General features: G+C 51.4%; 10 protein-coding genes and 1 non-coding gene across 11 annotated transcripts; 8 read left to right on the top strand and 3 right to left on the bottom strand.

Moving 5' to 3' along the window:
- Nucleotides 1–682: 682 nt before the first annotated feature.
- On the top strand, nt 683–1,935 carry POX_b02820 (uncharacterized protein; the record flags this gene model as incomplete). Its single annotated transcript, XM_050111728.1, has 3 exons — nt 683–890; nt 1,010–1,127; nt 1,200–1,935. 3 exons carry the CDS (start codon nt 683–685, stop codon nt 1,933–1,935), a joined length of 1,062 nt encoding a protein of 353 aa, XP_049972074.1.
- A 985-nt stretch (nt 1,936–2,920) lies between these two features.
- POX_b02819 (uncharacterized protein) lies at nt 2,921–3,487 on the top strand (the record flags this gene model as incomplete). Its single annotated transcript, XM_050111727.1, has 1 exon — nt 2,921–3,487. The coding sequence occupies one exon, from the start codon at nt 2,921–2,923 to the stop codon at nt 3,485–3,487; it is 567 nt and encodes a 188-aa protein (XP_049972073.1).
- Nucleotides 3,488–5,661: 2,174 nt separating this feature from the next.
- Nucleotides 5,662–6,562, bottom strand: POX_b02818 (uncharacterized protein; the record flags this gene model as incomplete). Its single annotated transcript, XM_050111726.1, has 3 exons — nt 5,662–5,728; nt 5,792–5,888; nt 5,962–6,562. 3 exons carry the CDS (start codon nt 6,560–6,562, stop codon nt 5,662–5,664), a joined length of 765 nt encoding a protein of 254 aa, XP_049972072.1.
- A 1,186-nt stretch (nt 6,563–7,748) lies between these two features.
- POX_b02817 (uncharacterized protein) lies at nt 7,749–9,225 on the top strand (the record flags this gene model as incomplete). Its single annotated transcript, XM_050111725.1, has 3 exons — nt 7,749–7,873; nt 8,009–8,521; nt 8,610–9,225. 3 exons carry the CDS (start codon nt 7,749–7,751, stop codon nt 9,223–9,225), a joined length of 1,254 nt encoding a protein of 417 aa, XP_049972071.1.
- Nucleotides 9,226–9,589: 364 nt separating this feature from the next.
- On the top strand, nt 9,590–10,645 carry POX_b02816 (uncharacterized protein; the record flags this gene model as incomplete). Its single annotated transcript, XM_050111724.1, has 1 exon — nt 9,590–10,645. The coding sequence occupies one exon, from the start codon at nt 9,590–9,592 to the stop codon at nt 10,643–10,645; it is 1,056 nt and encodes a 351-aa protein (XP_049972070.1).
- A 205-nt stretch (nt 10,646–10,850) lies between these two features.
- POX_b02815 (uncharacterized protein) lies at nt 10,851–11,063 on the top strand (the record flags this gene model as incomplete). Its single annotated transcript, XM_050111723.1, has 1 exon — nt 10,851–11,063. One exon carries the CDS (start codon nt 10,851–10,853, stop codon nt 11,061–11,063), a length of 213 nt encoding a protein of 70 aa, XP_049972069.1.
- A 321-nt stretch (nt 11,064–11,384) lies between these two features.
- Nucleotides 11,385–13,912, bottom strand: POX_b02814 (uncharacterized protein; the record flags this gene model as incomplete). Its single annotated transcript, XM_050111722.1, has 4 exons — nt 11,385–12,080; nt 12,153–12,672; nt 12,746–13,375; nt 13,446–13,912. The coding sequence occupies 4 exons, from the start codon at nt 13,910–13,912 to the stop codon at nt 11,385–11,387; spliced, it is 2,313 nt and encodes a 770-aa protein (XP_049972068.1).
- Nucleotides 13,913–15,212: 1,300 nt separating this feature from the next.
- On the top strand, nt 15,213–16,414 carry POX_b02813 (Eukaryotic translation initiation factor 2 subunit alpha; the record flags this gene model as incomplete). Its single annotated transcript, XM_050111721.1, has 4 exons — nt 15,213–15,290; nt 15,371–15,533; nt 15,609–15,816; nt 15,934–16,414. 4 exons carry the CDS (start codon nt 15,213–15,215, stop codon nt 16,412–16,414), a joined length of 930 nt encoding a protein of 309 aa, XP_049972067.1.
- An 858-nt stretch (nt 16,415–17,272) lies between these two features.
- On the top strand, nt 17,273–19,389 carry POX_b02812 (uncharacterized protein; the record flags this gene model as incomplete). The annotated part of the gene is made up of 5 exons (XM_050111720.1): nt 17,273–17,345; nt 17,396–17,723; nt 17,797–18,731; nt 18,791–18,931; nt 18,989–19,389. 5 exons carry the CDS (start codon nt 17,273–17,275, stop codon nt 19,387–19,389), a joined length of 1,878 nt encoding a protein of 625 aa, XP_049972066.1.
- Nucleotides 19,390–20,591: 1,202 nt separating this feature from the next.
- Nucleotides 20,592–20,664, bottom strand: POX_tR041. The gene has a single exon. It is a non-coding gene; the product is annotated as a tRNA-Lys (tRNA).
- A 62-nt stretch (nt 20,665–20,726) lies between these two features.
- On the top strand, nt 20,727–25,129 carry POX_b02811 (Manganese-transporting ATPase 1; the record flags this gene model as incomplete). Its single annotated transcript, XM_050111719.1, has 5 exons — nt 20,727–20,953; nt 21,102–22,382; nt 22,511–24,404; nt 24,478–24,614; nt 24,670–25,129. 5 exons carry the CDS (start codon nt 20,727–20,729, stop codon nt 25,127–25,129), a joined length of 3,999 nt encoding a protein of 1,332 aa, XP_049972065.1.
- Nucleotides 25,130–25,311: the final 182 nt, after the last annotated feature.

Here is a 25,311-nt window from a genome sequence, read left to right as displayed (position 1 = left end):
GTGCATCGACGAGCCTTGGCGCATATCACCCTCCAAATCAGCGCATAAACGCCCCTTTTCCCAGAGGAGTATTGAAGAGACGCGAGTGCTAGCAAAGAATATGGCCATTTTAGATGAAATGCGAGTCAAGAGTAGTAGAAGTCATCTGGATGCATAGAGCTAGCATAGAACAAATCGCATTCTTGACTGCCAGCCTTGAAGCCTATCATCGTCAAGGGGCAAACCATGCCCCATCGTGCAGATGCCAGGTTGCCCCCTCCACTGCGGAGAAATGCGAGGGACGACGGTCCACTCTGAAGCTGTCATTAAACTTTAGATCGTCCTTTTGATCCAATGTTGCGGGCTGGCGTTTTTCCCGCCCCATGGATCAGTGCCCGAGTGGAATAGCTGGAATAGCGAACAAGAGGAGGCCTCCGTGCCTGTGAACAAAGGTTCAACGCCTTCGAAACCCCAAAGAAGACGGAGTGTTACGACTGGACTTATTTAATACCCTGTGCGACCCCTCCTCGCCGGATGTAGTTGAATCCAAATCCCTCCCTCCTGCAGATCTTCCTGTCTCCCCCCCCCCCCCCCCCCCCCCCCCCCCCCCCCCCCCCCCCCCAAAATTTGACCATACTTGGTCCTTTCCACAACTCTTCCATTCACGTCATACCCAACCTCAAGACGAGCACACGATAGAAACATGTCTCTCAACGGCGTCAACAACCCTGGTAGCGAAAACAGTGACATCAACGGTAAAGCACCTCTGCGCGACCCTCCAGCCGCCCGAGCGGGCCAGAGCTTGGTGAATGTTCAACCGGCTCGACTCTCTGACCTGCAGCCCCGGTATGCCGCTGTGATCAAGCACGGAGATGACAACCCCGATGCGCACGGGTGGTATGCGCAACTAAGTGAGTAGACATCCCCCGCCCAGCGAGGCAGGATTGCCCTTGATCGCTTGAGATGACCTTTCTCCTCTTTTCACGCCTTCTTGATCTTACTGACCGTACGATTTTTCTATCCTCTCTAGTTCACGCCCTAGGCGAATGTATCGGCTTCTGTGGCGCGATTCCTTGCTGTCTCTGCTGTCCCAACCCGTTCAAGCCTGTCGACCAGGGTGAAGTTGGCCTAGTCACCAGATTCGGACGGTGAGTGCTGCTTTCCAACTCGATTTCTGTCCCCGTCTTTTTGGAAGTATCCACTGACTCTCTTTGGGGTAGCTTTGAACGCGCCGTGGATCCCGGTCTGGTCAAGGTCAACCCTCTGAGCGAGCATCTGACCACGGTGGACGTGAAGATTCAAATAGTCGAAGTTCCTCGGCAGGTCTGCATGACCAAAGACAACGTGACGCTGAACTTGACCTCCGTCATTTACTACCAAGTGACCTCACCCCACAAGACTGCGTTCGGTATCTCCAATGTGAAGCAGGCCCTGGTGGAGCGCACTCAGACCACACTCCGCCATGTGATCGGGGCCCGCGTCCTGCAGGACGTGATCGAGCGCCGGGAAGAGATCGCCCAGTCGACGGCCGAGATCATTGAGGAGGTAGCCGCCGGCTGGGGTGTCCAAGTCGAGTCGATGTTGATCAAGGATATCATTTTCAGCAATGACCTGCAAGACTCACTCTCCATGGCTGCGCAGTCGAAGCGAATTGGTGAGAGCAAGGTGATCGCGGCCCGCGCCGAGGTCGAGTCCGCCAAGTTGATGCGTCAGGCTGCCGATATTCTCTCCTCCGCGCCAGCCATGCAGATCCGATACCTCGAAGCCATGCAGGCGATGGCTAAGACAGCAAACAGCAAGGTCATCTTCCTGCCCGCCACCAACCAAACCGTCCAGCAGCAGCTCGCCACCGCCGACGCTGCGGGTGAAGGCCCCAGCAACTACGGCACCATCCAGAATCGCCAGGACGAAGGGTTTGAACGTGCCATGAAGGCTTCCGTCGTTGAAGACATTTAGACGACGCACACATCCGATTTTTGATGATGAGCTACGACTTGAGTTGAATATCCGAGCCGCATGATGACACGCTTCTTCTTTTTGTTTTGGACTGCATCATGCAATCATTACTCCGATGGGAACCGCGGGAGTGGTAGGCCTTGCGCCACTACTCTCATTCCCATCATGCATCCTGTGTTGCTGATGGATTTTGAAATACCCAACTGTGGCTTTTGCGCGATTCATATTCTCTCACGATACCCACCTTCTTTTGTCCCTATATGTGGCGATTCTTGATTTTCTCTATATGCCTTTTGCTCCTGTCTGCATTTGACTATCTATAGCTCAGTTTAATGAAATGTTGTTCCACCTGAATCCGTTCCTGCTGTGGATATGCTCTCTTATCACAATTGAATCCTTAAGTAGGTATGCAGAACGCGCGACATTAAAGGAAGCGAATCTCATTCTGAAAAGTATTCTGGATCCGTCGAGCACCATCGGAGATCACATACTTTCGCCAAGCCGACCACTATCGAGAATACAAAAACTCCATCTTCAAACAAGACCTTGTAAGCTCCCACACCAAAATCCCACCAGTCGCGCTGCGAAGTACTCATGCATACAAGTGACCAGGTCATCGCACGCCGATGACGAGCTGAAACGGCTTGGGTTTCATGAGTTGCCGTCTCTCTTGTCGGAGAAAGCCTCGGCGGGTCGGGCAACCTCAGTTTTGATTGTTATTAGTGCTGACAGCTGCTAATCCACCTTTTACGAGATGAGTCACGGATTCCACAGACGGGAGCCCGTTGGCCTTCAACTACCGCAATTCCTTATTTCTATTTGATCCTGTATGGAGACAATAGAATACAGCATTGAGACGGCACCCTTCTCACGCTTTCACAATATTTCCGGATCTTCCTGCTTTTGCGGGTCCACACACACACACACACACACACACACACACACACACACACACACACACCACACACATCACATCTCCGCTATCATGTCCTCCACCCCACCAACAACGGCATTTTCCCCACGCACATGGACGCGGCCCAACAGCGAATTCATCATCTCCAATGATCCATCACTACTCTCTGTCCAAGCCGTCAATGAAGCCTTTGGCCAGGACTGGCTCTACTGGGCCACTCCGTTCCCCGAAGAAGTCATGTATCACATGCTGCACGACTCTATGAGCTTTGGCGTGTACAAATACACAGAGCCTCTCGTCAATCACGACGCACCGGTGACTCCCACTGCGGAGAACACTCGGCAGATTGGTCTGGCGCGCATGGTCACGGACAAAGTCACATTCGGTTATCTCTCTGACGTCTATGTGCTTCCAGAGTATCAGGGCCACGGGCTCGGCCGATGGCTGATGAATTGTATTTTGGAGGTGTTTTCGATTGGGAATATGCCGCATCTGCGCCGAATCATGCTGTTGACGGGGGATAAGAGGATGCAGGATTGGTATGCGAGGATCTTTGGGATGGAGGTGATTGCACATGAGCGACGGCCAGATATTGGGCAAGATCTAGTGTTTATGTGCGTTCGGCCGAATGCTGTTTGAGATGGGAAATGGATGGGGGTTTCTCTCTTCGCTGTGTAGTTGTAATTAAGAAACAAAGGCTTTTTCATCTGGTTTACAGTATGGAGTAACAACCTGAAGATTATCGCCAGGTATTAGATAATCATCTACCCTACATATCGAGAGCTTGAGAATCTACACTATATCCAATTCGATTTAGTAATTATTGCCCATTGGGAATTCAGAATATACATCCATAAATAGGGACAGGAAGAACAAGCCCTAGAGAAATCTGCTCATGCTGATCCTGCCTATCTGTCTGTGCAGGCCGTGAGAATGGGCGGGGAGCATTGAAAGCTTGGAGATGCTTAACCTCCAGCCCTTGACACGGTTTGATCCAGGAAGGACCTCCCATACACTTCTGTGCTAGTGGACGAGGTACCTTCCTTCCATCCTTGGTTGTCCTTTACGTCTGTGTCTGCTATTGTTTGCTCAATTTGATTCATCCCCCTCTTGTATAAATAGCTTGGTCCCCCTCTGATTCTTCCTTTCTTCTTTTCTCTCCCCTACGACTCTCGTCAATCTCATCCTTTTGTCCCACTGCACCTCTACCTACTCTGGTGACAGACCATCAACACAGACGTGTTTCATCTATTCTCATATCATCATGTGATGTTGTCATGTCATTTTTTTTATGTCCCTTCGATCATGGACATGTTGAACATGGGTAAGTTTTATGTACATCACTTGATCTGCCTAACCCTTCCATGTCATATCATCTTATTCTTTCATGTCATCTCTATCGCCTTGCCCTATCCATCTCATGTCACTGTACCCTTTCATGTCATTTCACCTTACCCCTTCCATGGCGTATCACTATACCTTGTCCATATCATACCAGACTACCCCACCCACCTTATAACACCTTACCTTCCATGTTATATCGCTTCACACTCCCATGTCATACCACTATACCTTACGCATGTCTCATCAATTTGGACAGCCCATGTCCGCTAACATTAATACACTACCATAAAGACATGTCAACCTCAAAGTCTCTTGACCAGTGGATACTCTTCTTTGAGCGTACGTTTCTCACTGTGCTGCTCGATCAAAGTCGATGACTCCTCCTCCTCTATGGTCATGGCAACGTCTCTTCAAGGATTTTTGTCTGAGCTTCCAGGGCCTACTATCACCTTGATCACCTTCCAGTGACCTGGAGCTTCCAACACACAAAAAAGCCATCTCAAAAATGCTCCAGTGTCTGCATATTGCTCACCTTGTGCTCACTCTCAGTTGATCTACTGATCATGTGATTCTTACACTCAATCCTCAAGACATATACTCTTTGTCATGTCATGACCTGTCTCGACCAATCCATTCTTTCCCCACATTGTCACTCCTTGTGACTTTTCATTCCCCCCTTTCCCTCTTTTGCCATTTCCGTTTGCAACAGTCACAAGCGGGGTGGAGGCACAAACGGTAGGGTAGGACGTCCAGGGTGAAGAAGCACCGGACAAAACTGGGTGACATGGAGACGAAGAAGCGTTTACAAGTCAGTTAGTCTACGAGACTATTTACCAAATTGTCGGTTTCCCTTTTTGATTTCTGCTATCCTCATTCTGAACGTCATTGTTGTGGACAATATCTGACTTGATTTATTCTTTCAGACTATCTACTTCGGGGCTGCCAGCATCCTCTCTGTCAAGCATTGGCCGTCCTTATCATCATGCGACACACACAAAAAAAGAACAGAAACAGGCAAAAGAGAACCATCGACAAAGACTGTAAAGCGAAACAAAAAAAAGTCCAAAAGACGGGATAAAAACATCCATCACCAAAAACGAAAACCAAAAACCACAAGGGCACCCACACATGACCACCAAAAAAGAGCCAACAGACCACCGAAAAAAAACAATCAAACAAAATAAAAATCAAGCCTCGTCAACAACAATCAGACCTACGAATCCAGTCCACCAGATACCTGTGTCTGAGCCCAGCCCATTGACCCAAGAATGCCCAAACGACTCATGTGGATTACAACGATGCAGCTAGATGGCGCTGAATTTCATGAAAATACTTACGTAGACTTGGTCACTTTTATCTATCAAATACCAAGTTCCATGAATTTTCTCATCAGTTACCTCATATCAAGATAGTCCAGTCTTTTTGCTTTCTTACCGCCACTATTCCACATTCTCAAAAGCTTCTGATGACTACCATGGAAGTTGAAGTGGTGTGGGCAAGTTCTTCCCAAGAACAGCCTCCGCAGTGCCGATGTCACTGATGCAGAGTGGTTAGCGCAACTTCGAACCTTTGGCCTTCTTCAAAGAGGTTTGTACGTACCGCGGTCCTCGAGGTGCCCAATACTCGCCAGTCTTGCTAATGTCAAAGCTTTCTATGAACGAGGCCAGCGACTGAGCTGCCTCGTCGGGAGTCACAGCTTTTGGGAGAACGGATCAACAGGATGTTCACCTCTCAGAGGAAAAATTTGGTTCATCGACGGTGAGACTCACCTCCACCGTCATCCCAAAACTTATCAAACCCGACGCTCTTGGTCATTTCCGTTCGCATGAAGCCCGGATGGACTAACCCTACGGCAATGCCTTGCGGTTTGAGATCCAAGCTTAGCAACTTCCCAACCATATTGGACGCCGCTTTACTGGCATGGTGACCATAGTTGCCTCCGCCTTCTTTCTCATGTCGAAGGGTGATGCTCCCGCTCTCGCTACTGACGATGATCACCTTGCTTCCGTTGCCCACGAGGCCTGCTTTTACCAGGTGATGAACCACAAAGACGGGGCTGATTGCAGAAGTGGTGTACATCTTGACTTGCTTTTCCCAGTCGGGAGAATCAAAGGTCTCGAAGCCAAAATACCCGGCCGTGATGATTACCGAGGAGAGCTGGGTTGATGCAGGGATACCGGAGACCAGTTTCTGTCCCACATCCTGCTCCGAGACATCAATTCCTGTCAACCAGGTGATATCTGGTGTGGATGGTGCCTCTGAAGATCGTGCTGTGCCGAATACATGGTTGGCTGGATCCTTGGAGTATAGGGTCGCTAAGGAGGCACCCAGGCCTCGGGTCGCTCCCACGATGAGTATGTTGTTAACCATAGTGGATGGTTTTGCTGATGTGATGATTTGAAAGAGCCTACTTAAAAAGAAACGACTTTGTTCGCCCGAGAAGAAAGGAACTGAAATGTGTTCAAGACTACCTCTCAGTCACAGATAACCGGACCGAACCGACACTGTGAACTGGATTTGTCTCGTGATGAGCCATGCTATTGACGCAAGCGGGATGACGTAAGAAGAGAAGCCCGTCTCGCGCGGTAGCGCTGCACGACACGACGGGGCTGCTTCTTTTTCCGAGACGAAAGGCTAGACGAAATACTCGGTGCGGAAATGAATACGCATCGTCCCTTACATCTTGGAGCATCCTTAGAACTATTGAAGAACGAAGGCCACATCACTCCGGCCGAGCTTGATGTTTGACGTATCCACAACGGAACGGTACGGATCTCCCACCAGGAGAATGGATGATGGGCCCTAACAACGGATTCAAGAGACTTGACGCAAAGGTGAGATAGGACAGACAGCCATCTGCGGTGGCAGAATAAGAGCTGTCCACCCTGTTCCTATTCTTGGACCGGAAATTTCTCGAAATTCAGACTCTTCATTAGCCTCTCCTATCCAGAGAGACCGCGCAGGCCCTGGGCGGAGCTCTCAGATCTTGGCCACTCGTACATAAGTCGAGAAGCTCTGTCCTTCTTTTTGGACCAAAGAGACTGCGCTGATACCAGATTAAGTGGTGTCGCCGCCATCCCCGACACCTCCTCCTCCTGTATGAGTTTTCTTCTCACGATAGGCTTCACCTTGTTAGACTTGGCATGGCAGAGAGGCGTGCAGTCGATGAAATGCACGTTCGTTGAGATGGAATCCGCTGCAAGGTCGAGGGGGCTGCCCGCTCAAAGGGGATGGGAGGACCAATCATAAGTCTTGACGAGTAGAATCCACTCTTCTTCGTCCTTGTCTGGAATCCAGCTTGACCAGAGCTTCTTCGTTGATCGGGCTAGCCCGTTCGTGCAGATAATAGGATGAATGGATAATTGAATTCAATGCGCCTGAGTGCACCTGAGCGCTTAGTCAGATTTTGATACGCTCTTACTAGCTTGTGGAGAGTGGCTCTGGGTTGCTCTTCTTGCAAGATTTCTGGACGTGGAACTTGCGTAAGCTCGTCCTCGCTCCGTCTGCGCGGCCTGGTCACAGCTGGGTCGTTGTGAATCATTCGCGCTGTCCAAGCATGACCAGCTTCGCCAAGATCCGACCAGCTGTGGAAAAATTTCGAGCTGCACTGACCCGGAGAAGAGAAGCCAAAGATCGATCCCATCGCCGCGACGTCTCGGAATCCACGTCCTCCTCATTGGGGTGAGTGTGCCCTTGGCACCACGGTCTATGTGGACCTTTTTGGGGGGGAACAGAGAGCTCTCCGAATTCTTCATGCCGTAAACGTCGCCCTGTTTTGAATCTGACCTAACTGATCATCGGTCCGGCCGCTCATAGCGTGAAAAATGTCAACTCCCCAGTCCCTCCGTCCCCATGGGGCCTACCGGTCGAGATTCAAATCAAAATCTTCGGCTACTGCGATACCACCGATTTCATCCACCTGAGACTTGTTTGCAAGGCCTTCCACGCCCTCCTATCCTTGAACGAACACGAAATTGTCCGCCAATACCTCCGCCAGCGCCGTCATGGAACCCTCCCGTCCCCCATCGATGACAAGCGAACATACACTCGTAATCCAGAGGACGACATGGTGCTTCTCTCTGACCTCTTTCCGCCCTCTAAGAGTGCCAAAGGAGGCCATCTCTACACTTTCCGATACCTCCATGAGCTCCGATCCCGGCAGAAGCAATGTTCCAAGCTGTGCTATTACTTAGCAGACCGGGTGATGGACCGGTTTATGCAAACCGAGCAAGTCTTTCTTCGATCGTCCTTCCCCGTCAAGAAAGCCGAGCGTTTCGCGATGGTCAAGAAAGGCAAGGCCAGTATCTGGTTTCATCTCGCCCCTCTCATGTATGTCACCGCCGTGCCCGGCCAGGCGCACGCTTTGAAACTCCTCCCCGCGCTAGTGCGTAAAACTGACAGCGTCCGGCCCTTTCAGGTACTACGTGATGTACTTTTTACAAAGCTTCGCTTCTGCTCAGCGCGAGCACACCAACTTGCTCCTTCGAGCACACGAGTCCGGACAGCTCTCCGTTCCCGTGTCCGTCGAGACCCGTCGACAGATGTATCGCAAATTGCAAACCCAAATCCTCCGAGCACCTCCCTTCCACAACACCGCCGCGCTGGTTGCGACAAATCACTGCATGCATTTACTGGTCTCTCTCATTCGATACACCATTGCGCCGGACTCGGCGGTCGACGAGACGTGGATCAATGCCCTCCTCACGTGGTCCCCTTTTACTCGAATTGTGGAATTTTTCTCCGCCGAGATCGGCGATGGAGGCAACCAGCGCATCCAACGGAAGGAGTTCATGTACAATTTCCACCGGGATATGACGATTCACGAGAAGGACCATATGAGATCATTAATATTTGGTCCGGCGAACAGTGATTCGCACCGGTCCGTGCGGGACGTGTGGTTTGACGCTGCGTCTCTCGAGATGGAGGTGCGGCGAGCGAGGCCACACCACGTAGAGACCGTGTGGACTTGGAACGGCCTGCCGATTGTGTTGGGATGCCCGGACTGCCGGCCAGCTCCGGGATGGAGAGCTTAATGATAAACCCATGCATTGTGTTTCGTGTGAGCGTTGCTGCGTGCTCTCAGAAGATTTAGCATCATGTTCAATCCATTTAGAATCTTGGTCCATTTGGAGAGATCAACTGCACATTCAGGCGTTGTATTGCATACAGAGTGCGAAGCTATTTATCATCAGTATTTAACAGTCAACACTGCTTTCAGTAAAGGCGCTCTTCTCTCGACGCAGTATCACCTCCTGGTTGTTTGTTCTGTTTGCAATTGAAGGCGCGTCGCCCCGAACAATGCAACCACCCCGACGAGACCGTGTGGGAGAGTTCGATACAAAAGAAAAGATTTCAAGAGATTCAAGAGAGACAGAGAGCAGAAAAAAAACAAATAAAATGGAGGGAATTTTACACAGGGAGCTTTTCAACACCTCGTGGAATCTCCACCGTCTGTCCCCACTCCATCATGGCAAAGAGTTCGCGACTCTTCTCAACAATCAAGTCGCGCTGAAAGCGTATGCCACGCGATTGCGCGACCAACTCACCGGCGACGTCTTAGCTGGCCTGCATATTCCTACCAGCACGACCGAAGATGAAACCTTGTCTCGAACAGGCTCATTGATTGACTGTCGGTGGGAATTCCTCTCGACAAAGCAAGAGCCACGCAAATCATCATTGTCCGGAATCCTCGTCACACTCGAGTATGAGAACATTACATGCAAAGCCGCTCTTCTGACTGACTCTGCTGCTGCTGATGATGCTGCTGCTACCGCCTCTATCTCTGCTACAAAAAAGGCAGAGCGTAGTGGCGTGACGATTCTACCTTTACTATTGACAAAATTCCCCACTGCACTCCGACAAACCTTCATTACCTTCTTGCAATCCACCTTTGACGCCTACTGTTCAAATCTCCGTCTTTCATCTGCATTTCTATGCACCGGACTGGAGATCTTCCTTGAAGAATTGCGCGGTTCGAGAGACGGCGCAAGTGCAGATCATCTCGTCGAAGAAGTCCTGAAAGACCTGCAACTCTCACTGGCCTTCTCCTCGTCGATCGCGCCAGCTTTACGCAATCTCAGTGTGAATATTGCGCGTGACTCGCTCGTTGGTTTTCTACAGGTTCCTTCGGAGGTCCCCGTCGCGCAGCGCAAGCCAAAGAGTATCCTGATTGCCAATCTCAGTGCGTATCTTGAAAAGCATCTGGCTATGAAGGTGGATCTCGATGGATCGCTACAGAATAAAGTCTCCAGACAACATGTGCGACTTGCAAAAGTTGCCTGTGCTGCATTCGTGCTGGGGAGCGAGGGACGAATGAAACTCGTTGTGGGCACCGCTCAGATGGGCGAGGACGATGACGAGGAACGCCGGGTATCTCCGTCCGTGAAGGCGAGCGAGACGCTGCTGCGGGCGATTATACGAAAGGCTACTCTTGCGGATCTAGGCACGACTTGATTTGAGTGCGAGTTGAGAGAAGAGAACAAGATTCCCTTTTTTTCCCCTTCTTTTTCCGCCTCCGGTTTATACTGTTGATTGTTATCGGATGATGCCAATTGGTTCGCTTGGTGGTGAGGTGTTTCTCATCGCTTTTGTGGATGGTTTCTCGACATGGCGACTCCAGCTTTTTCCAGTGTGGGACCGGGTGATGCTTGGTCAGTAAATGGCCTTGCTCTCTTGTGCAGGAAGCATTGAGTATGGTCCATCTGAGCCGTCATTGTCCTGGGTCTGTGAGATCCAGGAAGACCCTGCCACTCGAGGCGATTGGTGGGATGCCCCTCGCACAGCACTTGACTCTGCACTTGTAGAGGCCTGTCGAGAGCTTGGGCTTCACCTTTGTCAGCTCCTCACTCAAGCGTGCTATCTACCGCCCTAGTCGTAGCTAGCCCTGTGCAGGGTTGAACTTTGCTATGCGATGAAACCGCAAAAGGGCTTCCTTTGTGTCGTACAGTGGTATCACATTTTGTTCGTGTCAATATTTACAGGCCAGAACAAGCTGCAAACAATCATAAGCACCCCCTGCGTACATCATCAATAAAATCCAACCCCAATATAGTACCGTTTAGTAACCCATAGACTGGAGCATGCAACAAAAAAAAGATGACAAATCTTGTCCACGTCCAGCAGCAGAGAGGTAAGGTAGATCAAATCCTCCTCTCGTACCGCCCTGAACTGCTGTTATCCCCAGGACCACCATCTACATATCACTTTGCTCCTCAATCTCCGCCAACCGCAACGCTTCGTCGACGCGAGGCACAAAGTGCGTGAGACCGCCACATTGTTCAACAATACCGCTCCTTTCAAACATCCGAAACACGCTCGAGGTGGGAACGCGGCAGAAGAACACCCGCACACCTTGCTCTGTGTACGCACGGACAATCTCATAGAGCACTTGCGTGCCGGAACCATCGATACTCGTGACGCCGTGGACGTCGAAAATGATATTCTTGTTGTTTTCCGCAGGTCGCATGCGAGGACGAGATGGATGCGTCCGGCTTGATCCATATAGCTCCAAGCGTCGAAGACGATTCTTCAAATCGCCTGTGTTGGCAAAGGTGAGAGGTTCTGGAATTTTGACGATCAAGGCGCCCTCGATGAGTTCCACATTTTCCCGCTGAAGTTCGGCGTTCTCGAAACGGGTCTGAGTGCCAGGGACCTTGCCGAGGATCTGAATCCGTGGCTGAGTGGCGTGGCGGATGAGAATGATGACGGATAATCCGATCCCCAATGCCATTCCGAGCTCGAGGGAGTAGAATATCGTGGCGGTGAAGATCAGAAACATGAGGGTGAGCTCAGTCCAGCCTCGGAGGCGGAGGAAGAAGATGAGATCGTGGGGACACTCTTCAACAAGACTGTAGGCGACGACGGATATCATCGACGACAAGACGGCTTTCTGGACGGCGTCAGCTGTAGTTCGGAGGGTTCACGCTTACTTATTGTCTCAGACCTGGAGGGTTTTGCTTACCGGAAGATACGAAAGATATGGTAGCAGCACGAGAATGGCAAAGAGAGTGATGAGACTTAGGAAGATACTGCTCATCGGTGTGCGCGCACCGGTCTGGGCGTTGACCTTGCTTCGACCGTATCCGCCGAACGCCGGAAGAGACATGAAGCAACCGCCAAGCACGTTTGCTACGCCCAACGCTACCATTTCTCGGTTCGCACTCATGTGCATTCCCTGGATCCCGTCGGGTTTTCCGTCTCCGAGTCCCTTCGCGGCAACTGACGATTCGAAGAAGCCGAGCAGCGTGATGATGAAAGCTTTGCTCATCGCTGTACGAACGTGTCTCATATGGCTGAAGCGGAACGGCCACTGGAAGGTGAAGAGTTGGCTGGAGCTGATCTCAGTGTGTCCGAGCAGTTCAAGACCCTTATTCTCCCACTTCAAGGTATAGGCTAGCACGGCTGATAGAACCACCACGATGAAGCGATCTGGGAAATAAATCACCTGAGGGAAGCGAGGCATCATCCACTTCTTCAATGTTCTGCGCAACATTTGTGGTCAGTCTCATAAGCCCATTACAAGCTAGATGCACGTCCCATTCACTCTCTACTTACCGGAAGAACATGATGATGGAGAAGCTGATGAGTGAGACTGCTGCTGTCAGACCGTGGCTCTTTCCAACGTTCCGTACAATGAAGGTGAGCTTCTCGACAGTCGTGCCGTGGCTGACCCCCGCCTCTTTGGCGAGGTCCGCGAGGCCCAGCTCCGGAATCAACTGATCGGCGAAGATGACGAAGCCAATGGCGGTGATGAAGCCTCGGAGGAAAGGCCGACTCAGGACATTGTCCAGGAATCCTAGACGAGTGATTCCGGCCACGAGGATCATGGATCCCGCCATGGCCGTCGAAATGCCGATAATGATGGCGCTCTCCATGAGATCATCATCTTGAGGGCTATTGCTTGGCATACTGGCTTTCACAATCGCACCCGTCAAGAGTGATCCCGCCGCTTCTGGTCCGATCACCAAGAGAGGGCAGCTTCCCAGGATAGCATAGACGAATGGATGGATCACGAAGGAATAAAGACCGTTGACGGGTGGCGCGTGAGCAAGGTTGGATGCCAGTGACAGCGCCATCGGAATATAGATCGACGATACTGTGAGTGCAGCGACCAAGTCACCGCGAAGGAATGACCATTGATATTGACCGATCCAGTTGAAAAAAGGGATATAGTACGAAATGTATCTGTGCCTCTTGCTTAGATTTCCACTAGCCGTGGTCGACTCATGGTCGCAATTCACGGTGGGTTACTCACTGCTTCTTGTCATCGTTCATCGACAGTGCCGAAAGAGACGATTTCATTTGCGGCGTAAAATCAGACTCGGGCCGTGATTCGGGCTGTCCAATACTGCCATAACTCTGGGCTGTGCTCATCCCTTGGTCACCATTTCCATTGAGATTGAAGAGAAGGCTCGAATCCAGCCCCTGATTCTGGCTCGCCGCTGGCTGCTCCTCGGGTCGTGGAGAGAAGGTGCCATGGCTACAACGCCTTTCGCCACAAATGGGATCAGACTGGTGATACGACTCCAACAAGCGGGTTCTGGCGTCAGGTTCGCTCGTGCGATTGACTCCAAGGCCTGCGATGTCTCTACCTTCATCTCCAGAATCCGGACCCGGAGAAGGTCTTCTGCTGTGGCCATTGCGGAAGATGTCGAGAATACGATTTTGGAGAGACCTCGGCCCCTCCGAATCCTGGCGGAGGAGGGAACTTGACTCGGACATGATGCAACGCGCCGCGATGGCACTCTGAACCTCAGATCACAAGCCTCTATGCGAATTGAACTCTAGCACTCGGTGCTCATCCTTCCCAAAGGAGAGGATGTCTTTTTTTTTATTTTGTGAGAAATCGCTGATAGTGATGTGTTCCCGAGCCAAAGTCAGAAATCTAGATCTGGTCGAGTTTATTATTTTTCTTAGATCCCAGGAATGGGCGGTGTCAGGGCCAGGATTCAGAGACCCTCGGCCTTCGATGGATTAGTTTCTGGCCACTAGGGATACCGATAAGCGATAAGTGGGGCCCACGGTCCAACAAGCCTGTCTTGCGAGGAGAGGAAGAGTCCAGAAGCAAACTCCATTGGAGAGATTAAAACGATCAAAAGATTACAAAGAAACAAAAAGAGAGAGAGAGGAAGGTTTTTCTCAGGCGCGGGTTCCTTCGGCACTGCGGACGGGCGTGATTTCATTCGTCCAGCCTTTAATGCCTCTGACGCCAGGCGGGTAGACCGACAATAGTACTTGTTGGTAACTTTTTCGACATTGCTATCTTAGTACCCGCCACAGCCATACTCCTACGAAATCAAGTACATTAGATATTAGGTGTTGTGCAACACTTGATCATACAACAAGTTATTGATGGCGACATGTCAAGATTCGGTGACCTTGGGCCTGTCTTACTGTGATTTGCCGAAGAGATTGGAGGCGTCGGGAGCATGCTTGGGAAAATGAAGGGAAACTGGTACAGAGAATACTATTTCATCCATCCAGTGGTACCAACTCATGCGCTTATGGCGTAGCCTCAAAGCCTCTGCAACAAAGAGAAGTAATGACCGTAAATAGTATAAATACACCCCACCAACTCTAGACATCCAGACATCTTGAAAGCGGCTTATTAACTACTGGAATACCCCAGTTTACCCTGTGAGCAATCATCTCTGCACAGCCTTCCACGGCCGTCCACTTCTAGCAGCTTTCATTGATTTGTTCGATGGCCTGTGTTGACACCCATACACTTCCTGCAGTCCTCTTCGGAGAGCCGTCCATATCACGTGACTATTGTACTTCGAACGCCGGATGGCCAGGTCCCGTGACCGCAGTCAATGTGGGTTTTGAGCCCGCCACAAAGAGTGATTTCAGACGAGCTTCTTATTGCAAGTCCCTCACTCAAGACGCTTCTCACTGCCTCGGCTCCTTCAGATCCTGTCACTCGAGGCTTGATCATACCCATCGCTCGGACTGCCGTTTTTTCAGTCCTGTCGTCCGCCTGAAATTTTCACGTCGAACCGCGCAGCGCAACCCCGCCAAAATGTCGTTAACAAATTGCCGATTCTACGAGGAGAAGTACCCCGAGGTGGACAGCTATGTCATGGTCAACGTCAAGCAGGTACGGCCTTTTGCAATCTTGGGAATACCAACTCGAGGAATTTGGAGCTAACGATTTTATCTTGGGTGTCGGTGTAACAGATCGCCGAAATGGGCGCATACGTGAAGCTGTTGGAATACGACAACATCGACGGCATGATTCTGCTCTCTGAATTGTCGCGAAGACGTATTCGTAGTATTCAGAAGTTGATCCGTATCGGCCGGAACGAGGTCGTCATTGTCCTGCGTGTTGACAAGGAGAAGGGTGCGCCAGAAATGATTTCCGAGTATTCAAGTTGAATGTCTCAGTTTGACTGATCCGTGGTTTTTTTTTTCATAGGTTACATTGATCTTTCCAAGCGCCGTGTCTCGCCCGAGGATGTCGTCAAGTGCGAAGAGCGCTACAACAAGAGCAAGGCCGTGCACTCCATCATGCGCCACGTCGCCGAGGCCACCCAGACCCCCCTGGAGACCCTTTACCAGCAGATTGCCTGGCCCTTGAACCGGAAATACGGCCACTCTCACGATGCCTTCAAGATCTCTATCACGTACGTTGCTACAGGGACCTCTGCCCAGCCGAGATTGGGGAGATTGGGTTCCAGGGCGGGAATCTGAAACAGAAGCACCAAAGAACCTCATTACTAACTACCAAACTTGTCTTTCAGTAACCCCGATGTCTGGAACGAGATCGAATTCCCCAACGACGTCGTCAAGAAGGAGCTGCAGCAGTACATCAGCAAGAAGTTGACCCCCCACCCGACCAAGGTCCGTGCCGATATCGAGGTGACCTGCTTCGGCTACGAGGGTATCGATGCCGTCAAGGAGGCTCTCCGCACCGCCGAGGCAAACAACACTCCCGAGAACCAGATCAAGGTCAAGCTGGTCGCCCCCCCTCTTTACGTCCTGACCAACCAGTCTTTGGACAAGAACCAGGGTATCCAGATGCTCGAGGCTGCGATCGAGAACATCGCCGCCAAGATCAAGGAGGCCGGTGGTAACTGCACCGTCAAGATGGCACCCAAGGCTGTCACAGAGCAGGATGACGCCATGCTGCAGGAGCTGATGGACAAGCGGGAGCGCGAGAACATGGAGGTCAGCGGTGACGAGAGCGAGTCCGAGAGTGACGAGGGTGTCCCTGCGGCGTAAGGGATCGCCTCCAACTTTGCTAGATTCTGGGGGATCCCTGGCGCTGCGTTGCCATTCGTGCTCCGCAGAAAAAAGCTGTGTGGGGGAGAGAAAGACGGAGAAGGCTGAGCACAACGGATAGAGAAAAAGCCATGCACATTTACGCGATCAATGAGATGACAGACAAGGACTCGACGAGACATGCTCAATTGCATGACTACAGGCAGAGACTGCCCTTGACTCGAGAGTGTTCGATCGCCTGCGCCCCGAGCTCGGGGGTGGGTTGTCGCATCGCTCGGGGCCGCGTCGCAGACACAATTCAGCAGTCGGTGGGATCCCACCCCCGTTGTATCTTCTTCTCCAAGAGGGACTTTTTTTTCGGGGCTTGGGATGCGAGATCTGAATTGCTCACGTACATTTGTTGTGGTGCCATCGAATCGAGACGGTCAATGCCAGTAACACCTTCTAAAACTATCTCTAAACGAGACCTTGCGCTTGCCGTAGTCTAACCCACAGGCGGAGGGAATCTCACTTCCTACGTACTTTGATTATACCCAGGCAAATTTTCTCCTGCCCTGGCTAGGTTCCGATTTCCAAATTTCAAGAACACTCGTTCAGTAGGCGTGTCCATGGTTTTCCAGAGCTTCGTGCCACTTTGGCGCATGGCGCTAGTCGCCGGTTGTCCCAGAACGGTCTAGGGAGTGCAAGAGACAACCGGGAATGTCTTTTAAGGTTCACACGCGGTCTGGGTTTGTCTGCACAGTACCTCCTCCAAGAACCTCTCTTTTGGCTTGGAGTACAAATCCCACGGCGGACGAGAATCCAAAAGCAATTGCGGCGATCTGAATTCATCAGATAGATCTCCACTCTTTACTCGCCATGGGCATATGGGATTCTATAGTGGGCGCTCGTCGCGAAGCCCAACACCGTGCGGAGGCGGAACGGCAGAGACGTACGTCATTCTCGACTCTAGCTGTGAGATGATTGCTGACCGTGTCGCAGTCCTCCCAACACATGAACGCGACGAAGCTCAGGGACTCGAGTCTGCCAAGGAGATTGCTAAGGTTGCTTTGCGCTTGAGATACCAGATTGAGCAGGTGGTCTGTTGTGAGCTCGACGAAAGCGCCTTGACCGACTCCAACAGCCGGATCATATCTGAGCATGTGGTCCAAACAGCCAAACGGGCGGGTGGCGAAGACTACAGCGCCTGTGTAGTGTTTTGCTTGATCGTCTGTCTACGGTGGTTCAAAATGCAAGCCAATATTGAACTGTGGGACGCTGATCTTCACCATGGACGTGCGACTGCCTGTGAGGTTATTGCGAAGCGCATGTAAGCAACCTCCCTCCCCGGCCCTGTGTCTGATGATGTCGATCTCCTCATAACACTGAACTTCCTCTACCAGCATTGAATCCGAACCCGACCAGGATCATTTGCTCAAGAATATCTTACTGAAGCGCTACTCGATCTTTATCGAAGGGGAGGAGAGCTCGCCCGCCAATGTAGTCGAGCGCGCGATCGACCTCCATGCGCTACGGGTTATTGGCTCCTCTGGGTATCAGAAATGTATTCAGTACATCTGGCGCGGCTGGATCTGCCAGGAAGAGGGAAACCCGACAAATTTCGTGGAGTACAGAGATAAATCAAGCACTGACTACTGGGTTCACTTCCACCCCGATCGCATGAGAACGCCTTTATATCAGAACATCTGTCAGATTATTTTTTCATTGGTCTACCTGTGTCTCTACACAGCTGTCATTAATACCGTCAACCCCACCGGTGATCTTGATCTGGCGGAGTGGATTCTCTATCTGATGACTCTTGGTTTTATCTGCGACGAAGTTGCAAAATTCTGGAAAGTGGGACGCAACTACTTCAAATTTTGGAATGCCTTCAATTCAACTCTCTACGCTTTGCTCGCGATTTCCTTCGCGATGCGCTGCGTGGCCTTGGCCCATTCCCCCTCTACCCATCACGCACAGCGAGAACGCTTTAACGGGCTTAGCTACAACTTCCTTGCATTTTCAGGTCCCATGTTCTGGATGCGCATGATGCTGTATCTCGACTCTTTCCGATTCTTCGGGGCCATGTTCGTGGTCTTGCGGGTCATGATGAAGGAGAGTATCATATTCTTCGCTCTGCTCTTTGTGGTTCTTGTTGGATTTTTCCAAGCATTCATTGGCATGTCTCAAGTTGACAGCGATGTCGATATGACTGGGCCCATCATTCAAGGCATGGCGAACAGTGTTATGCAAAGCCCCGAGTTTGAGATCTTCCAAGACTTTGCATTCCCATTCGGAATCATTCTCTACTATGTGTTCAACTTTGTGGTCATGATCGGTATGTATTCATGCCGTCGATGAGTGGTAGACCTTCGCCCCTGTCTGACACGACCTTAGTTCTCTTGAATATCTTGATCGCCCTCTACAACAGCGCCTATGAGGATATTTCTGGCAATGCCAACGACGAGTTCATGGCCATTTTCGCCGCAAAGACCATGCAATTCGTGCGCGCTCCCGACGAGAACGTTTTCATTGCACGTAAGTCGCCATTTCGGGTCATGTCTTTGTTGAATTCCTTTGCTCACCTGTCACCAGCTTTCAATCTGATTGAGATTGTGTTCCTTGTCATTCCCTTTGAGTGGTGGCTTTCGACCAAAAGCTACGCCAAGGTTAACGATATTGTCATGGGCATCTTATACGCGCCTCTTCTTGTCGTGGCCGCGTGGGTCGAGACTCGCCAGGCCGCCAAAATCAGATGGAATCGTCGACATGGAGAAGAAGATGACGACTGTACGCAGGAGTGGGAACATGTGGCCAGTGATGTCAACTTCGATCTGGATGATAGCTGGAAGGAAGAAGTCAGACAGAGCAGTCCTGACGTCAAAACGGACGCCTGTACTCTGGAGGTTCGGCAGTTGCAAGAGCAGGTTGCTCTACTGACGGAGCTGGTGAAGAAACTCTCGGAGAAGGCTGATTCTGCGGACGGGGCGAACTAGGCTCATACTCGCCAGGTCAGACTTGCCCGAGGTTAGCGGGTTCGTGAGGTTCTTCTTCCACCCTGTTCCAGACGTACCCGGCTGTTTTGGCTTAGAGACTTGGCTGTCGAGCTGTCGTGGAGCTTAGCTGTTCCGTGCATTGCACCATGATTCTCAGAACTTTTGTTCGAATGGCCGGCTTTCTTGGTGAGCGATTCAATAGGTCCTTTTCGGCCGTTCTGCTTCTTCCATGCATCCTCGTTTCACTCCATGCTTTGACCCGACATTGAGACGTCAGTCATGATTTACTGGGGGCGCCCGGTTGCTTGTGAATTAGCAAGGTACAGAGAGAAAAAAGCACAGTGCCCTCATTATTAGTTTGCTTGGCACTGCCTATCACCGAGGGATAAGTTTATTCGATGTCTTCGGCTGCTGGGTTTCCTCGCGTTGTTTGATGGAATAGGCTGTTTTATACGGACTGTATATTTCCAAGGTACGCTTGCCCGGGCGAGAGCTACCTTGTCCCTTGTAGTGTGATGGGATCAATCCTTATCTAAGCCATGGTCAGATTCGGAGTACTGGTAGGTATCCATTTCCCTAGGGGTTTTTCTAGCGGGCTACCACCTAGGTATCTAATATTTGGAATTGGGACTCTATTCCAACCCTGTCGGATGGTAGATAGACCCTTTACACGAGGGCTCTTGCTTGGTTTCGGGTTGCGCTTCTACCTGTACGGCAACGGGTACCTAAGTACATGCATATCGATATAAGACTCCACAATTTCGGCCTTTATATATAACGACGCACACGCAACACTCTCCGAGCCTGGTCCCCGGAATGTGACGGTCATAATTTTACGCCTAACTATTCCGCGAATTCTCCATAGTATAAAGTATGCCCAGACAGCAGAATGATTACCTAGACATATGTAGATTTCCATTGGATCAATTGCGACCACTTCTCAAATGCGCGTCCTGATCCGAACTAGAAGATATTCTCTAACCGCGACCCCAACAAATTTGACGGCGGTGAATCGCAACCGTTGGGAAGGCATATCATGGATGTGGATGCATGTATTTCCGAAGAGGTTCAACTTTGGAGTAAAGACAAAAAAAAAAAAAATAGGTTGAAGACTCTCGTGGAGCCCACGACACATCGCAGTCGATGTGAATGGTAACACTCCATGAAGCAAAAAGATATCTCAGGTTTGTTTTTGTAGGAATAGCCGAACGCGGGGGTCGAACCCGCAACCTTGAGATTAAGAGTCTCACGCTCTACCGATTGAGCTAGCCCGGCAGGGCTGGTTGAAGGGATGAAAACATTTATAAAATATATCGCTACCGGCTCAAAAGACATTAATGCAGGCCGATCCGGCTGTCTCCCGACTGCCTGTTTCAGCATCCCAATGCCTTCAAATGGAACCCGTGCGGCGGGCGGTCGGCGCCGCGGAGAGCCCAGCCTTACATAAGCCATTGGTGCGAGCGGATCCGAGGGGCGAACCCCAAATTATACCGCAGAGGTGGCTTCTTCTGCTCGGAAGTGTCTTCTTTCACTCGTGTCTCCTCTCGATTAAAATTTGTGTGGGGTCTGTGCATGAGAATCTAGGTCGCTCTTTCCAGGTTCTCGGCAGTGGTCATCCCAATCGCCAAAATGTGAGTGGTGTCCCTGATCCAAATCCACTGCCCCTGCGACAGCGACAGGAATGTCATTGAAGATGCTAATCCTGTCAATAGGGCACGGCTTGCAGATGATCCCCAGATCCAATTTGCATCTCTGCATAATCCTCTCCCTGTTCAGCTTCATACCTACGTTTGGCCTTTTCTGATCATATGGCCCGTCTTCTTCGCCTTTTACCTCTCCCCTGACCGATATGATACGTACATCCAAGGACAAGAATGGACCTTCGTCTTCGCGGGGTCCATCATCACGGTCCAGTCGCTCTTCTGGTTGATGACCAAATGGAATATCAACCTCAACACCCTCTTTACTACCACGCGAGCTAACTCCGTCGAGACCGCGAGCTTGATCAAGATCATTCCTATCACAAATGCCGGCACTGCCGAGATCTGCCCCCTCGTTCGCGAGAACTTCGGTGGCAAGAAGAATATCTCGTTCCTTTTCCAGAAGCGTCGCTTCCTGTTCTACCCCGAGACTGGCACCTTTGCCCCCTTGTCCTACGCGCTTGACGCAGAACCGAAGCCGGCTCTCAAGGTGTTCCAGCAGACCAAGGGTCTGACAACCAAGGCCGAGCTTGAACGGGTGCAGCACCACTATGGCGACAACACCTTCGACATCCCCGTCCCGACATTCGTTGAGCTGTTCCAAGAGCACGCTGTGGCACCGTTCTTCGTCTTCCAGGTGTTCTGTGTTGGATTGTGGATGCTGGATGAATACTGGTATTACTCGTTGTTCACGCTTTTCATGCTTGTCGCATTCGAGAGCACAGTTGTTTGGCAACGCCAGAGGACCCTCAGTGAGTTCCGTTCGATGAACATCAAGCCATACGATGTCTGGGTGCACCGAGAGAACAAGTGGCAGGAGATTACCAGCGACAAGCTTCTTCCTGGCGACCTCATGTCTGTGAACCGCACCAAGGAGGACGGCGGCGTTGCTTGCGATATTCTTCTTATCGAGGGAAGTGTGATCGTCAACGAGGCTATGCTTTCTGGAGAGAGCACGCCGCTTCTCAAGGAATCTATTCAACTGCGACCTGGTGAGGATCTCATTGAGCCCGACGGATTGGACAAGAACTCTTTCGTACACGGAGGCACCAAGGTCCTCCAGATCACGCACCCCAACTCCAATGGTGAGGACATGTCGAAGAGTTTGCCTGCTGGTGTACGCCCCCCTCCCGATAATGGTGCGGTGGGTGTCGTTGTGAAGACCGGCTTCGAGACCAGCCAGGGCAGCCTGGTGCGAACTATGATCTACTCCACCGAACGCGTCTCCGCCAACAACGCCGAGGCTCTGCTCTTCATTCTCTTCCTCCTCATCTTCGCGATTGCCGCATCTTGGTATGTCTGGCAGGAGGGTGTGCAGAAGGACCGCAAACGTTCAAAGCTCCTCTTGGACTGTGTCCTTATCATCACGAGTGTCGTTCCCCCGAGCTTCCTATGGAGCTCAGCTTGGCGGTCAATACCAGTCTCGCAGCCTTGAGCAAGTTTGCCATTTTCTGCACCGAGCCGTTCCGTATTCCATTTGCCGGTCGCGTGGACATTGCTTGCTTTGACAAGACAGGCACCCTGACTGGTGAAGATCTCGTTGTTGACGGTATCGCTGGATTGACTCTCGGCCATTCAGGCGCCACCGTTGAAGCGGACGGTGCTCACACTGATCTGGCAAAGGTGTCGGCTATTGGGCCTGATACTACCCTTGTGCTCGCCAGTGCCCACGCTTTGGTGAAACTTGACGAGGGCGAGGTTGTGGGTGACCCTATGGAGAAGGCCACACTGCAGTGGCTTGGCTGGACTCTGGGCAGAAACGACACTCTTACCTGCAAGGGATCCGCGCCCGTCGTTCAATCTCGTCCTGTCGAGTCCGTGCAGGTCAAGAGAAGATTCCAATTCTCTTCTGCGCTAAAAAGATCGAGTACTATTTCTATCGTCACCGCCTTCGACCCAAAGACATCCAAGAAGAGCAAGTCGACTCTCGTTGCCGTGAAGGGTGCTCCCGAGACCATTCAGACTATGCTCGTGAACGCCCCTTCCAACTACGAAGAGACTTTCAAGTACTTCACTCGCAATGGAGCCCGCGTGCTCGCTCTCGCCTACAAGTATCTCTCGCACGAGTCCGAACTTTCTCAAAACCGCGTGAACAACTTCGTTCGTGAGGAAGTTGAGTCTGAGCTACTGTTTGCTGGGTTCTTGGTCTTGCAGTGCCCTCTCAAGGACGACGCCATCAAGGCCGTTCGTATGTTGAACGAAAGCAGCCACCGTGTTGTCATGATCACGGGTGACAATCCCCTCACCGCTGTTCATGTGGCTCGCCAGGTGGAGATTGTTGATCGCGAGGTTGTCATTCTTGACGCGCCCGAGCACGATACTTCTGGGACCAGAATCGTGTGGCGTACCATTGACGATAAGTTGAACACTGATGTTGACCCGACTCAGCCTTTGGACCCCGAGATCTTGAAGTCCAAGGACATCTGTATCACCGGTTATGCTCTCGCTAAATTCAAGGGCCAGAAGGCTCTGTCCGACCTTCTCCGCCATACTTGGGTTTACGCTCGTGTCTCGCCCAAGCAGAAGGAAGAAATTCTGCTCGGTCTCAAAGACGCTGGCTACACGACCCTCATGTGTGGTGATGGCACCAATGACGTCGGTGCTCTCAAGCAGGCTCATGTGGGTGTTGCGCTTCTGAATGGTTCCCCGGAAGACCTGACCAAGATCGCCGACCACTACCGTGTCACCAAGATGAAGGAGTTGTACGAGAAGCAGGCTGGCATGATGCAACGGTTCAACCAGCCAGCGCCGCCGGTCCCTCTTCCCATCGCTCATCTGTACCCCCCTGGCCCCGGAAACCCACATTACCAAAAGGCCATCGAAAGAGAATTGCAGAAGAAGGGCACGGCAGCGATCGCCGCTGCGGGCGACAAGCCTGGCGAGGATATTCAAACCATCACTTCTCCGGGTGCCCAAGCACTTCAACAGGCAAACGCTAACCTGACTCCACAACAACAACGCCAGCAGCAGGCCCAGGTCGCAGCAGCAGGCTTTGCCGACAAGCTTACTTCGTCCATGTTGGAGGCGGAGCTGGACGAAAGTGAGCCGCCTACCATCAAACTCGGTGATGCTTCCTGTGCCGCTCCTTTCACCAGCAAACTTGCCAACGTTGTCGCCATCCCCAACATCATCCGTCAGGGTCGTTGCACTCTGGTTGCCACTATCCAAATGTACAAGATTCTCGCTTTGAACTGCCTCATCAGTGCCTACAGTCTGAGTGTCATCTATCTGGACGGCATCAAGTTTGGAGATGGTCAGGTCACCATTAGTGGTATGATGATGAGTGTCTGCTTCTTGTCCATTTCTCGTGCCAAGGTATGTTCAGATAATCTCCTCCCCCTCATCCTCATTTTTGCTTTGACTGACGCTTTTCTTCTCCCGCTTCTAGTCTGTCGAGGGTCTTTCTAAGGAGCGCCCGCAACCCAACATCTTTAATGTGTACATTATTGGCTCCGTGCTCGGACAGTTTGCGATCCACATCGTCACTCTGATCTACCTGACTCAATACGTGTATAAGATTGAGCCGTAAGTGTTCATGCGAATTCTTGCGACCGGAAACACATGTTAATCAATGCTTTAGGAGAGGCGACAACATCGATCTCGAGGGCGAATTTGAGCCGTCCTTGTTGAACAGCGCCATCTACTTGCTTCAACTGATCCAGCAGATCTCGACCTTTTCCATCAACTACCAGGGCCGTCCTTTCCGCGAATCCATTCGTGAGAACCGTGCTATGTACTGGGGTCTGGTCGGCGCTACCGCGATTGCCTTCTCCTGCGCGACCGAGTTTGTGCCCGAAATCAACGAGAAGCTGCGTCTGGTTCCTTTCAGCACGGAGTTCAAGGTCACCCTGACCGTGCTGATGATCTTCGATTATGCCGGTTGCTGGCTGATTGAGAATGTGCTCAAGAGCTTGTTCAGTGACTTCCGACCCAAGGATATCGCTGTCCGTCGTCCTGATCAGTTGAAGCGGGAGGTTGACCGCAAAGCCCAGGAAGCAGCTGAGGCTGAGGCACAGAAGGAGGAGCAACGCAAGATTTAGAATGGGGGGAGGTTTTTTTTTCTCTTGTTTCCATGTCATGTATACATAGAGGGGAGAATGAGTCCATAGAGAATTGCATGGCTTATCACCTGTGTCTTGTGCCCATGAGAATGGCTCTGCATGTCTCCTGTCTGATGGAAGACAATTATTATACATTTCCTGCAGTCTAGACGCTCTGGATT

The sequence above is a fragment of the Penicillium oxalicum genome, chromosome II, assembly GCF_001723175.1.
Source record: "Penicillium oxalicum strain HP7-1 chromosome II, whole genome shotgun sequence".
NCBI classification, from domain to species: domain Eukaryota; kingdom Fungi; phylum Ascomycota; class Eurotiomycetes; order Eurotiales; family Aspergillaceae; genus Penicillium; species Penicillium oxalicum.
Note: the sequence above shows the minus strand (reverse complement) of the source record. Positions and strands in the feature narration are given on the sequence as shown.